This window comes from Equus quagga, chromosome 14 (assembly GCF_021613505.1).
Source record: "Equus quagga isolate Etosha38 chromosome 14, UCLA_HA_Equagga_1.0, whole genome shotgun sequence".
NCBI classification, from domain to species: domain Eukaryota; kingdom Metazoa; phylum Chordata; class Mammalia; order Perissodactyla; family Equidae; genus Equus; species Equus quagga.
In genome coordinates, this window is record NC_060280.1 from 40,949,015 (window position 1) to 40,962,796 (window position 13,782).

At 39.5% G+C, this 13,782-nt stretch overlaps 1 protein-coding gene across 1 annotated transcript in view; it reads right to left on the bottom strand.

Annotated features, from left to right (window-relative positions):
• The window catches only part of GRM5 (glutamate metabotropic receptor 5), a 456,665-nt gene that overhangs the window by 56,845 nt on the left and 386,038 nt on the right, over positions 1-13,782 (bottom strand). Inside the window, exon 7 of the mRNA XM_046684592.1 lies at positions 1,233-2,172. Coding sequence (XP_046540548.1) covers positions 1,233-2,172 — 940 coding nt within the window. The remainder of the gene's footprint in view (positions 1-1,232; positions 2,173-13,782) is intronic.

Below are 13,782 nucleotides of genomic sequence, written 5' to 3' on the forward strand. Positions count from 1 at the left end.
GAAAAGAAGTGAAAGAAGCAAGGTTACAAGTCAATAATGCAAATGAATTGGGCCATGTGGGAAAATCTCCAAGTATCATGAGAGTCCTTTCCAGTCCTCAGCAGACACAGTATCTTTACCATCACCATAAGTCAGCCTTTGAAGGAGGGCTGGTAGAAAAATTGGGTTTTCATGCAGGCTAAATGATAATATAAGAGAATTGTTGAAGCAACAGTATTTAGCTATTTATCTGTATTTGAAAGATATTTATCTTCCATTTATTTATCTAGATTTTAGGAAAATTGTCAAATCTCTGTAGAGTGAGCAGATGATGTCCTGACTAGCTCTTTTGATATGACTTCTTAAATAGAGGAGGTCTTTATTCCGAATAAAAATCTATGCAGTCTTTTTAGTCCCTCCAAATGTGTTCCCAAGCCACTGTAAGATGATCTCATTGCCTTTTGAAGTGCCTTAGGGGGCATTAATCATATAAGGAAGTTCCCCACATGGGGATAAATCATTGGCTGTTGGCCTCAGATTCTTTCCACATGGTAATTGGAAACAACTACCTATGATACTGAACTTACGGGGCTGGGATGGGACGATGGGCAACAGAGAAAGTGGGATGCTAGCTGGTTGTTTAGGAAGGTTATATGCAAAGCCACCTGTTAGTTTTCCCCTGTCAGCTACTTGGACATTTCCCAGAGTTCAAATTGCCTATTAAGAACTCAAATATAAATGCTCCATTCTCGTGCCTCAGTGGGATGGGCAGTCAGGGACTCTCTGGGCTGGAAAAAGGTTCAGGCTCATGCAAGTGCAGTCAGATGTGTAAGGCTCTTGGTTCTCTACTCTCAGCATGATCTTCTTTGTTAACAATAATCTTCTCTACTCTGTTCTGGTGAACTAGAATTTAGTCCATAATGTATCTCTGTCCCTCAGGACCTGGAGGTCCTTGCCTTGGCTCAATGACTTAACCATTCTCTCTGCCCTCTGACTTCACGTCCCTTTTGCTGTAACTATTTGCTTTTTTCTTTATCTCAACTTCTGTTTCTGGCCCAGGCCTAAGTAACTGGGCCTACATCTAATTAGCCCCACAAAAACCATTCAATGAGAATGTCCAAAGCTGCTTTCCCAGCACGCTGCCTCCCATAGTTTCATTCACTCAGGTATTTCCCATTTAAAAGACCCAGGAAGCAATTGCCACTGCTTCTGAAATAGGGGCCAGTGCCCCACAACACCCCCAGAACTTTTACCTTAGGGTTTCCCCAGAGGAGCCTCTCCTTTTCCACAGGTTGACTAGGCTGCTGGATCTGCTGGCTGCTGAGGATGACTTGCCATCCCCCACGTGCATGCGCACCACAGTAGACGTGGTGAAGGCGCTGCGCACATTTCTCTCTGGTTTGGCCAGAATGATGTACACCTTTGGCACAAACATGCAGCCCAGTGCCACTGTGGCACTGAGGCTGACTGAGAAACACATGGTGATGATTTTGTAGTTGCTGCCAAAGTAGATTGGCACAAAGGCCAGCCATATAATGCAGGTGGTGTACATAGTGAAGGCGATATACTTGGCCTCGTTGAAGTTAGCTGGAACATTTCTGGTCTTGAAAGCATAGAAGGTACAGCTCAAAATTAGCAATCCATTGTATCCGAGAGGAGTGACAACTCCTAAGTTGGTGGTATTACAAATCAGGTAGACTTCTCGAATGCTTGGGTAGTCGTGCATTATATCAGGAGGTTCCATTATAAAGAGGGCGACGATGATGCCCAACTGGATGCATATGAGAATGAAAGCAATCACTAGCTGGGCACAGGCACTCATGAATCTGGGCTTTTTGGTGCAGATCTTTTTCTTGCTGCCAGCCAGGATCCTCGCAATACGATTGGTCTTGGTGACCAGGGCTGAGTAGCTCATGGCTGGGGAGAGACCAATGCCAATTCTCTGAAGGTAGCAATAAATCTGTTTGGGCTTTGCAATGAGGCAGAAGGTACATAAGTAGCCCAGGCAGATGCCAGCGAGTATAATGTAGCAGAGTTCCCTGCTGGAGGACTTGACCACTGGTGTATCCCGGTAAATGATGAAGATTGCAGTAACAAACAGGGTGGCCAGCAGGCCAAGGCAGGCAAACACCACAGCTGCAATGGGCTCAGGGTCACCCCAGCGAAGATACTGTACTGGGATCAAATCACAACCTGCAGAGACACAGACATATATTGAAAAAGAAGGAAGACATTTACTAGGGTCCTTTATGCCTAAGTTATAAGCAGCTGCTTATGATCCTTTCAGTTTGTCTCCAATCTACCTTTCTAATATGAGTATTCTATACTATTCGTTTCTTCACATATTCATTCATTAAATATTTATCTTTATATTATCAAATAATACTCTGTGACAGGAGCTGTTCAAGGTTCTGAAAACAAAATGATGAAGAATTTGTTCCCTGCTCTCATGAAAAATAATTGAGGGTGAGGGGGCTTTTAAAGAATTATTTACTGTTGTGATAAGAGCCATGAAGAAGTCAAGCATGGATCCTGACCCAGTCTGGGAGAGTAAACGCCTCTTCAACAGGAGTTAGCAAATGAAGGTGTTGGTTTGACTGAGTTTGGGGATTCAGTAGGTGTGGCAAACAGAGATTAATTGTAAGGAAAGCACTAGGGGGCATTGGAGGCATGAAAGGAGGCCATGGTACAATAGGGATGAGTGGCCTAAGATAAGGCTGGGAAGTAGGCAGGAGGGGATCTTGCAAGACAGAGAGTCTTGGATCAATAGGAAGTCACTGAGAGATCTATGTAGAGTAGAGGAATTGTCAGGTTTGTGTGTATGTTTTAAACATTCCTTTGGTTGCTGTGTGGATTTTGGATGAGATAAAGGTGTGGACAGATTTGAGAACTATTTGAAGCACTATAGAGCGTTTAAAAGGACATGGGGGTATGTGAGAGGTAAAGGCATCAGGATGACCAACACTGCATCCATCTACATGGCCCTTGGATCCGCTGTACAGAAAAGTTAGGATTTTCAGAGAATCATATGGTTTCAATGTTAAAGAGAAGATGCTGTTAAAAAAAAAAAAAGGAGGATTATAGTAGAGGAAAACTGACCTCAAAGGCAAACAATTGGCCTGTATGGGAAGTGTCAGCACTCCCAAATTTATTCTCTACTCATGGCTTGCAGTTTTTTACATCACCTGATTACACAGCAGAGAAGGTGACAAAATTTGGCATCATTTGGGTTATGTGCCTTCTTTTTAAATTTCTTAGGACAGTGGTTCTCAAACTGGCCTACACACTGAAATCACCTACAGATAATTTTTAAAAATACTGTGGCCTGTGCCACTCATTTAATTGGCCTGGGCATCAGGATTTTTTAAAGGCACGCCAAGTGCTTCTGAAGTTGATGCAGCTGAAGTTGAGAACCACTGCTCTAGAAGGATAATTCCTGCCAGTTAGGTTTTGTTTTTGTTTTTTTTTTTTTTTTGAGGAGATTAGCCTTGAGCCAACATTTACCGCCAATCCTCCTCTTTTCTGCTGAGGAAGACTGGCCCTGAGCTAACATCCGTGCCCATCTTCCTCTACTTTATATGTGGGATGCCTGCCACAGCATGGCTTGCCAAGCAGTGTGTAGGTCTACACCCAGGATCCAAACAAACGAACCCCAAGCTGCCAAAGCAGGAACATGCGAAATTAACCACTGCGCCACCAGGCCAGCCCCTTTTGTTTTTTTAAATAGAAGTGAAATAGCTTTATTGAGTGAGCAGGAAAGGAGTTAAGTAATCTGGAGTTCTGGACATTTGGGGAATGTGGCAGAAATTACTAATTGCCTACAGATATCCATTCTCACCTTCATCCTCAGCAACAGATCTCCAATTTCATTTGGGGTGGTAAAGGATGTGGCTAATACACTACATTTTCCAGCAACTTTTGCAGTCACATGTGCCATGTGACTAGGTTTTAGCCAATAAGATGTAAGCAGAGAACTCCTTAAAGGAAAATGACTCATCTTGGAGAGTACCCTTTTTGCACTTCCCTGCTTTCTCCTTCTGCTGTCAGGAATAAAAACATGATGGCTAGCTCTTGCAGTTATCTTGGACTTCAAAGTAGCTTTAGGGACAGAAAACATGTTCTGGATTTTGGAAGAGAAAAATAGGGAGCCTGAGTCCCTGATAACCATGAAACCACTGACTAGCTCTGGACTATGTATGTCACATTTACCTTGTTTAAGCTACTTTTTTTTTTTTTCCTGATATGTGCAGACAAACCAAATTCTAATGAATATAGGTGTAAGATTTTCCTATTAACTTCCCACATCCCATGATCAAGGCTGTTGTAGTAAATGGCTTTGAATATCAATGATTACTGGGAGGTAAGGGAGGCAACAATAAGCAAGGATAACAAAGAAGCATGCGGTTCTTTAAAATATGTCTAAGGGCAGCTCTGTTGTAAAAAGGAAAGGAAACATGGGGGCTGGCCCCGAGGCCAAGTGGTTAAGTTTGTGCGTTCCGCTGCAGGTGGCCCAGTGTTTCGTTGGTTCGAATCCTGGGCGCGGACATGGCACTGCTCATCAAACCATGCTGAGGCGGTGTCCCACATGCCACAACTAGAAGGACCCACAATGAGGAATATACAACTATGTACCAGGGGGCTTTGGGGAGAAAAAGGAAAAAAGTAAAATCTTTAGAAAAAAAAAAAAGGAAAGGAAACATTCTTTCTTCTTTCCCTTATTCTGCCTTGCCAGTCTCTTTCTTCAAGACCTCAGGTTTCAAATGGTACCATTAGTGTTATAGTTACATTCATTATGGCTTTAATAGGATTTGTGAGTTAGCCTGGGATCCTCAGCACACTTTACATAATTGTTTCTATGGGCAAATGTACTCTTACTCTAAAAACCTATACATTTCATACTGAAACAAAGGGCTTTTAACTTAAAAAAAGTTATGTGGATAGCTTTGACTAAGTATAAGACAGTTATTTTACATAATATCATTAATTATAAATAAGTGCATATCTCATTGCTAATGAATATGCCTGTATCCGTATCTCAGGCATCTTTGTTCACATATGCTGCTTATATATTAGAATTCAACCCCTGAGACTTTAGTATACCATAGAGTTTAGGTTCATATTTACAGATTTGTTCCTTGTAGAGACTATTTTATAACAGGAAAATAGGGCTTAATCATTCCTGTCTTTATTCTTCCATAACAGTTTATTTATGACATTGATATGACAATGAAATTTTTTACCTACTCTAGTTAATTCTATAGGGGCCTGTTTCTCCTGCTAGGTCGTGAGCTACTGATGTCCGGAGCAACTTATCGATATAGGAAACATTGTGTGGTACATGAAGCAGGAATCCTTTCATTGGCTAAAGAGAATCAACTGAAAAAAAATAAATATTTATTTTAAGGTTTTCATTTTACTCTTGGTTTTCTGCTGTTCTGCTAAATCTTAATTGCTTTTATCTAAATGTAATTAGCACCCTAATTACTAAATGTTTTGCATATGATAACATTCACCACTATTTTTACAGCAAATATATTCTTGAACTCTTCATGTGCAATCCATTAACATCATGTGTGAAACCCCATTAGATATACGTGTTGGAGGAAATGTGCATAAGGCATGTGATTATTTTCACAAATTTACCAGAATTTATACATTCAAATGAATGTTTTTTCATTTAACGTGAACCACTCAGAAGGCTTTATGTTTGGTTTAATGAGGCTGCCATTGCACAAAATACTTTTGTAACTATTCTCTTGGAATAGCAAATTGGATTCTGATTAGAGTGTTATAATCACTGAATCTTATAATTGGATAAGATCTTAGAATTTCCCAAAATGGATGTGCATCACAATCACTTGGAGAGCCTACAAAATACAGTTCAAGGCTCTAAACTCATGAGATTTTGAATCAACATATTTGGGGTGGGACAAAGGAATCTTATTTTGAATAAACAAGCTCAATGACTATATACCTGGTCCTTGGTCCTTGGTTGACAACCCAACCTTAGACATTATCTGGCTGACTTCTCATCCAGTGTGTGAATGTCTTATATAATAATTCTAAGATGTGATCACTCTAACCTTACCTAAAGCCTTCTGTGAACTACATTGTCTCAAGGCCAGGACTGGTGGTGGGGGAAGATAGAAAGGCAGGAGGTCAGATGGCAGGTGAAGACTGGAGGTAAATTAGCTGGTCAGAAGTCTGTCTCAAAAGGGTAGCCAAGGGATGATAGGGCAAAAACTAAAAGTACTCACTCTACTGAAGAAAATATTCATCTGGCCAAGACATTTCAGAGCTAGGATTGAAAGAAAGTATGAGGTAGACAGACAGAAGAGTCAGGAGAGAGGCTGCTAAGCGAGTTGATGGCAATGCTATAAACTAAGATGAGGACTGTAGGAAGAAAAGGGTCACATTTTATGGGAATTATATCTAGTTCCAGTTTGGATATGTGGTGTTCAAAGTGTCTATGACCTACTGAGCAGATGGAAGCACAAGCTTAGAAAGATATTAGGGTGGAAGTTATAGCTGTACGGGTCATCTGTTTACAGGTAGAAATAAGAGACATGGAAATAAATGCAATCAGGGAGGAAATTCATAGATATAGATGAGAGCAGAGCCTAGAGGTCTGGTGTAACACCAACATTAAGGAATGGCGGAGGAAGAGGATATATCAAGGAAGACATAAGGAAAGTGGTTAATTGGATGGCCCACCATATCTCCTCTAACAGTAACACTTCAATTTTTCTTATTTTTTTTCAATTCCTACCCAAAGTGTTTGCACAAAGCTTTGAGCTTCAGGTTTACAGATATCTCTCCTGGTGGTTTATCGTTTTCTCACATTTTTTGCCTTGTACTAGTATCAGATCTATTTCTTTGGAACAAGGGGTGGTATCCTTCCATTGCTGTGTTCCTATCATAGAACATGTTCTACCAAATCTCAGAATTTTGAGATAATGCTAACCTATTATGATCTAAATTTAAATTCTCATTGATTACTACCCCAATGTGCATTGGTTTACAAACACCTGAATAACCTGTTATTCTTCCTAAATCTCTTCTTTATTTTCTTCTGTGAATTACTGGGCATTTTCCTCTTTAATTTCCCCCTTCTTTTTTTTTTTAATCTTTGCTTTATTCTTGGTGTAATGCTAAGTTTTTGGAAGTACTTTTAGCGTACCAATAGGTTACTACCTCCTGGAAGGGTATGTAGAAGTTAACTAAGAATCTACAGTATATATATTTTATAGTTTTATTATAAATTTGATCAATTTAGCATGTTATCATTTTTTAGATTAAAGACTCTTGATCATGCAGTGAAGTACCTTCCTAACCAGCATGTTGGAGTTTCTGAGAAGAGGCACATTACATTCCTTTCTAGAAATGCTGATGAGCCATAGATTAGAAAACCGTGGGCTGTTTTCTGATAACATCTATTTAGGTAGCTATCCACTTCTCACCTTCCTCCCCTTTCATGCTTGATCCATATTCTACGATTCTCTAGTACAAGCCATCCTTTCATAGCTTAAAGTGACATATATTGAAAACACATTTTTTTTTAAAGGGAAAGTGAGCAGCCGAAACTGTATATTCACATTCAGCCTCTGATTCCACTGATGTTCTCCCCATACATTTAATGGGAGAACTGACGGCCCACTGATTTCCTGGACACCTAAAAATGCTATGACTACTCCGCAATAACCGGTGCACAAGCTTACGGTTTGGGTGTTAGTCTTACAGGAGTAATATTCCTGTAGTTAGTAGTTCTTAGACTGTTGCACTTTCAAACCTTGTTTCAAGTGTCTGTTCAGGCAGATGGAGTGAGGAGGCAAAGATCCTGGGACAGATTCCTGATATTCTGTAAGTCAGGCTAGGTAGGAACTCTTTAACCAGCTCTGTAATTCTTGGTATATTTTTGGAGGAAAGGAAGTTGCTACTGAGAATCTCTGAGAATCAGATGTATGGGTCCTCAGTTGTTGCGCAGGCCATTTCAGACAGACAGAACTGATATGGGGCTATTGTGGGACTGTCCCTTGGAACATGAGCAATAGATCTGCCCAGAGTACAAGGTGTTGACTGGTGACTGAGAATATCGTGCTTGCTTTCAATCTGTTCCATCAGTAGGCCATTCGAATGCCCTTCCTCCTCTCTTTACCCCTCTGGACTTGGAACTCTAGGATGTTAATCTGATATATCAGAAGAATGCAGGCTTAGAACTTTTTCTGCATTGTTCATATCCCTGATCCTTGAATATTTTCTCTTCACCTAGCCTAAGCTAAGTTCAGGAGAAGTGGAAATAGTGTGTGTGTGTGTGTGTGTGTGTGTGTGTGTGTGTGTGTGTATGTTATATTTAGGTAACCTTATTTTTCTTTGTATCACTTACTATAATTATAGTCCATTTTGTCTGTGTGTTTGTGTGTGTGTGAGAGAGAGAGAGAAGGTTATATTGTTAAGGTCTGTCCTCTCTACTTGGTTATAAGCACCCTTATATTAGGGACTTTGTCTCTTTTGCTCACAAATGGATGCCAGTACTAAGCAAAGTGCCTCACTCATATGGTTAGCATAGCAACTTATGAATTAATATATTTACTATATAATCAAAGTATATAATTCTCATTCTGGTATATGGGTCAAATCATTCTCAACAGACCTTTTTGTTGCCTTTAAAAAGTTCCAAGTTACAGAACTGTTTGGTACTGTTATAGATAGAAGTCTAAAGTCAGTGCATTATACCCGAATTTTAGTCAAGATTCTAATAACCAAGAAAGGGCAAAACTAAGTACCTCAAAGGCTTACTTTTGCCTAAGTTTGTGACATGTTTCACATTAGAAGTATTCCTGATACCAACTAAGCATTGATAAATGTTTTATGATTGACTAATTAGTCTAATTCTGAGTAATTCATTGGATCTGGAAATTATGGATAGAGGAAAGAGGGAGGCAGTAAATTGAAGTGCCATCTAACTCTGAAATTCAGATGCACGGTTCCCGAGAAGGCTGTTAACTGCAACATTGTTTACTTTAGGGCAGAAACAAAAAAAGGCCCCAAGTCCTCTGCAGGGAAGCCATATTCTAGAGTTGAGTGACTTTTACCACCACTTTAGCATGAAACAAAACATACCGTGATCGCTCCCTCAAATAAAAATGTGGTCTCTACCCAAAATGTTAGGGAAGTTTTGTTGGAAACTGCCTCCATAGGAAGCCACCTTATTCCTGTTTATGCCAGCATTTTACAGGAGGAGGAAACTAACCCAGTTTGAGTGCCTCCTATATGTCAGGCGCTATCCTAGATGTTTTCTAGGATAGGAGGTAGTCTTCATAATAAGCAAGTGAGGTGGTATCATTAATTCTCTTTCACAGAGGGACAATAGAAGGGTTAATAGGCTAACTTTTGGGGCTGAGAATAAAACTTGTGGAATTTTTGATTGATGGATTGATGCTACATCAGGGAAAGCAAACTAATCAAGTGCCCCTGGGAAAGGGGCCCTGAGGCTACTTAGTGGGAAGGAGAATCATGAGTAAATAACAATGCCTGCCATGGCCAAGGCGGGGCTAGTGGTAGCATAAATATTTGATATTTGTTATCTTGACATAAATCCATGCTCCCTTTTGAGAAATCTCATTGGTTCAAACTTTTCAGCAAGGTTCTCATCCTGGCCTATATGTCCTAAGGTCGCTGGCCAGAGACACTGATTGGTATATGTTGCTTTTGTGTCCCTAAAGTTTTCTAGTGTAGAAATTGTTCTGAATGGGCACCAAATACCTACAGCACAAGAGAATAAGGATTGATTGTGAGACATTCCTAACATGGCCACATAGGGGGCTCACAGCCATCCATTTGTCTTTGGACTCAGCCTATTTCACGCCTTTCAAGGTTTATTACGTGTTTTTGTTTTAAACTCCCTTAATGAAATTCCCCCAGAGAGCTGACAACTCAGGGCTATAGTTTTCATTTTTGTTCTTCGATATTGGTTATATTTTACAGGGGAATTTGAAATTGTATGCAAAGATTTATTTCATAATTGAGGCATAAAGAATGATTTCATAGTACTGCAGAGTGCTAACGGGAAGGATTACCACAGATGCACATTTGTAGGGAACAGCTTTGAACAAGATGACTTCCGGTCATAGTGAAGATGAATAAGAGAGGAAAACACGGTGTATGAATTTATATAATCAAATGTGCTGACTGGAATACTTCACTCCTTTTTTTACCTTTCCCCATCCCTCTTCCCTGGCTAGCTCCTCCTTATTCTTTCATTTTCCATATCCTCTTTCAGGAGGGCTTTTCTGATTATCTGAGCCTGAATGACAGTTCCTCCTATGTGGTCACACAGCTCCCTGGGCCTGTTTCTATCACAGCGCTAGCACAACATTTTTTTGTGAATAATAGCACAACCGTTATGCTTATAGCAAGCTTGCTTGTCTGCTTCACATGGTAGACTGAGCAATTTGAGAACAGGGGACTGTTTGTTTGTTTTTTGTTGTATTTCTAGTGCCAAGCACAGTATCCGGCACATGACAGGCAGTTAATTAGCTTGAATGAATGAATGAATGATTGCATCAATGAAGAGGACAATTGAAGAATCAGGAGACACACATTTCATTTTCACCTTGTGCACAAATAATTCCTGTGAATATGAGACTTTTACTCTATTTAATTGTCTCATTTTTTCTGTACATAAAATGGAAATAATACAGAATTCCCTCCCTATAATGAGGGCTTTAATCTGGAGAAATCCTTGTAGAAAACTTCACATATGAGAAATTAAACACCAATTACTTAAAAAGTGTCAGTGAAGCAATTTCTCAGGACTGCATCTATAAAATGCTTAAAACTATTTTTGTATTTTACTAGAATAAAACAAAGTCATCACTTTCAAACCTATCAATGTCCACATATGAGCAATAATGAGTGTTTTATAATTAATTTTTATTTATATCTATTAATTTCCTGGCTCGCTAGACTCTTTTCAGGGTCCCTTTCCTCCAATTTTAGTCAGATTCTTGTAAAATTGTGCAGTTTTTTGCAAATAATCTGCATACTAAAAAGCATTTTCCTCCTGTGGCTGGTCTTCCATCCAAATGTTCAAAAGCTTTCTGATTTTATGAGAGTTTTTGCAGCCCCTGTCTAGGCCCCACAGTATTCCTTCTGTTTCCTATAGATCATGTGACACAATCTTGATTTTTTTTCCTTTGAAACATACCAGGACAGTTCTAAGGCTGGATTAAGGCTGGTTGCAAAATTGTACGCATGCTCTGCCAAGGATTTTCCCTCCTATTTCTCTTCCCAAGCCTACCGGTTGCTGAATTTTAAGTATCATGATGTTGTAAGTATTCCTCAATTGAGTTACTGCTATATATTTAAGTAACTAAAATGCTCATAATTATTTTAAAAAGAAAATGTGGGAGCAAATCCCACACATGTAAGAAAAGTAGACAAGGGGCAATATTAGTGCCTTGTCTTACCCATTAAAGAGATTGAAAATGGCTCATCTAGCACAACTGGAGCGTTACACTCACTTCTTAGTTCCATGTACATTACTGAGCACCTACTCTACTCAAGGCACTGGGCCCACACCATGGTGAGACACAGGCAATCAGTTATGCCTTTAAAGTAGTGTACTGGTCAAATGCTCAGGCTCTGTGACTCCCCTCTGCTAGGCATTGTGCTGAGCACCGTACCCTTCTTACTGTCTTTAATACCCACATCGTTCTGTGAGGTAGGCACCGATATTTCATGCATTTTAAGTTCAGGGAGCTGAGGGAGGATTGGAACTGAAGAGCATTCAAGTGAAAGGAAGCATAGGAGGAGAAATACAGACGTAGGGGAAAATAAAAGGCAAAGGAAGAAATGTGAAAGAAACAGCCTAAGTGCAGAAATCAGCTGTACCGAGAGGAATACCTCTACAGCACGGTAATACAGTGTCATAAGAGAATTATCACGGCTCTGGGAATTACTGCTGAGAGTTCAGATGGGAACTCAGTTAAAGCTTTAGGAGAGAAGATAATGCTACTTTCCCGCTTACATCTCAAGGGTTAGTGTGAGGACCATATAAAACAACATGTGACTTGAACAGTGGCATAATATTTATGAAGCAAGGAAAAGAGGAGAAGGAGGAGCATATGCATAAAACAGTAGTGACTCAACATCTGCTAAATTGCCTACGTGTTTTATTAGATTGTCCTGTGTTCTTCTGGGGAAAAGCCAGGCCTATTTTATCCTTCTGGCTTGTTTATATATACACAGCCCCAAGTAAATGGTACTATATTGTCTTAAATTGTTTGTAAGTACAAGGCAGCACATATGCTCTCTGAATTTTTCACTCAACTTAATGTGATTTTTAAGAGGTGGCAAGATAGGAGACATTTATCTGCTTTGTATTACTCATATAATATACTAATGCTTTATGAAGCATTTTCCAAGTGGGTTAGATAATGTAGTGGTAAGCAGTGTGTTATAATGTTTTATGTTCTTAGGGGAAAATGTGATAATTTATTTTGGTTAAGCTATTTTTATCAAAAACCGAAATCAATGAAACCATATTATTTTTTTCAGTCTAGTTATATCAGAGTGGTTTTTGACCACAATGACACCATTTGTGGCCAGACCACAAATTTATCATTGTGAAGAATACAATGCACATTTTTCACTGCATAATTTCTGGCAAGAGGAAAACAGGTTTATGTTCTCTTTGAGGACCTGTTTTGAGACGTTCCATTGAGACAGGACCTTTTAGAATTTTTTTTTTCCCCTGGAGCAAATGGTGTTTACATCTATAAATAAACCATCTTTTTGACTCATCTGGTATGATAAACAAATTTATAAGTTAACGAGAATTGAGGAATTGGAAGAAGCACTTTCCAATTTATCAGTGTATGAGCCCTGGCATCTTATTAAAATAAGAATCATTGTTCTTTTGAGTATTAACTGAAATAACTTGATCAAGCTCATTGTTTGAAATGGACCACTGCACAAAACTTTTCACTGCATTTTAGAGATCCTTTCAGAAAGAATCCAGTGATTCACGGTCATGTCCATATTGCTTGTTGAAAATTAATAAACAGAAGCCTCATTAAATTAGAATCAGGAAGCCAAAAGGGGGCGCTGTCACACCCTATGACCATGGCAGAACCCAACAGGAAGAAGAAAGATTTCCTTTTCTTGATGGGCAAGAAGTTCAGCCAATGAGAGACTGTCACAACTCAGCCAATGAAAAGCCACTAGACATCAACCTCTCATTTTCTCCAATGGACTCTTTGTTTACAATAGCCCTCCCAACTTCCTCTTCCCCTCTATAAGTTTCTCCTCCCCTTGCTGCTGGGAGACTTGCCCTTACCATGATTGCAGACTCTGAATTGCGATTCTTTGCTGATCTCAAACCCATTTTTGCTGGAGAAATAACTGGCTATTTGTTTAAGGTCAACACTTGCAGCCTCACAGCAAGGAAAAAGCATGAGTTTTACAGAAAGACTTTCACAATAAGGTTTGAGCCTTACTTCTGCTACTTACTGTGTCACCACAGCACAGATATTTTACATTTTCAATCTCAGTTTTCTGTAAAATAGAGATAATGATTCCAACTTTTTAGGGGTATAAGGAGGATAGCTGGCAGAATACAAAGTTCCTATTATAATGGATGATAGGCACTCAATACGAGGAGATTTGTTTCCTTGCTTCCACTCTGTAATTTATTTCTTCAGCAAATATTTATTGAGTGTTTACTGTGTTCTAAGCCATCCAATAGAGAGAGGTTGGAACTTTTTCCAAATTTTCTCATTCATTTTACTCATTCTTAAATTA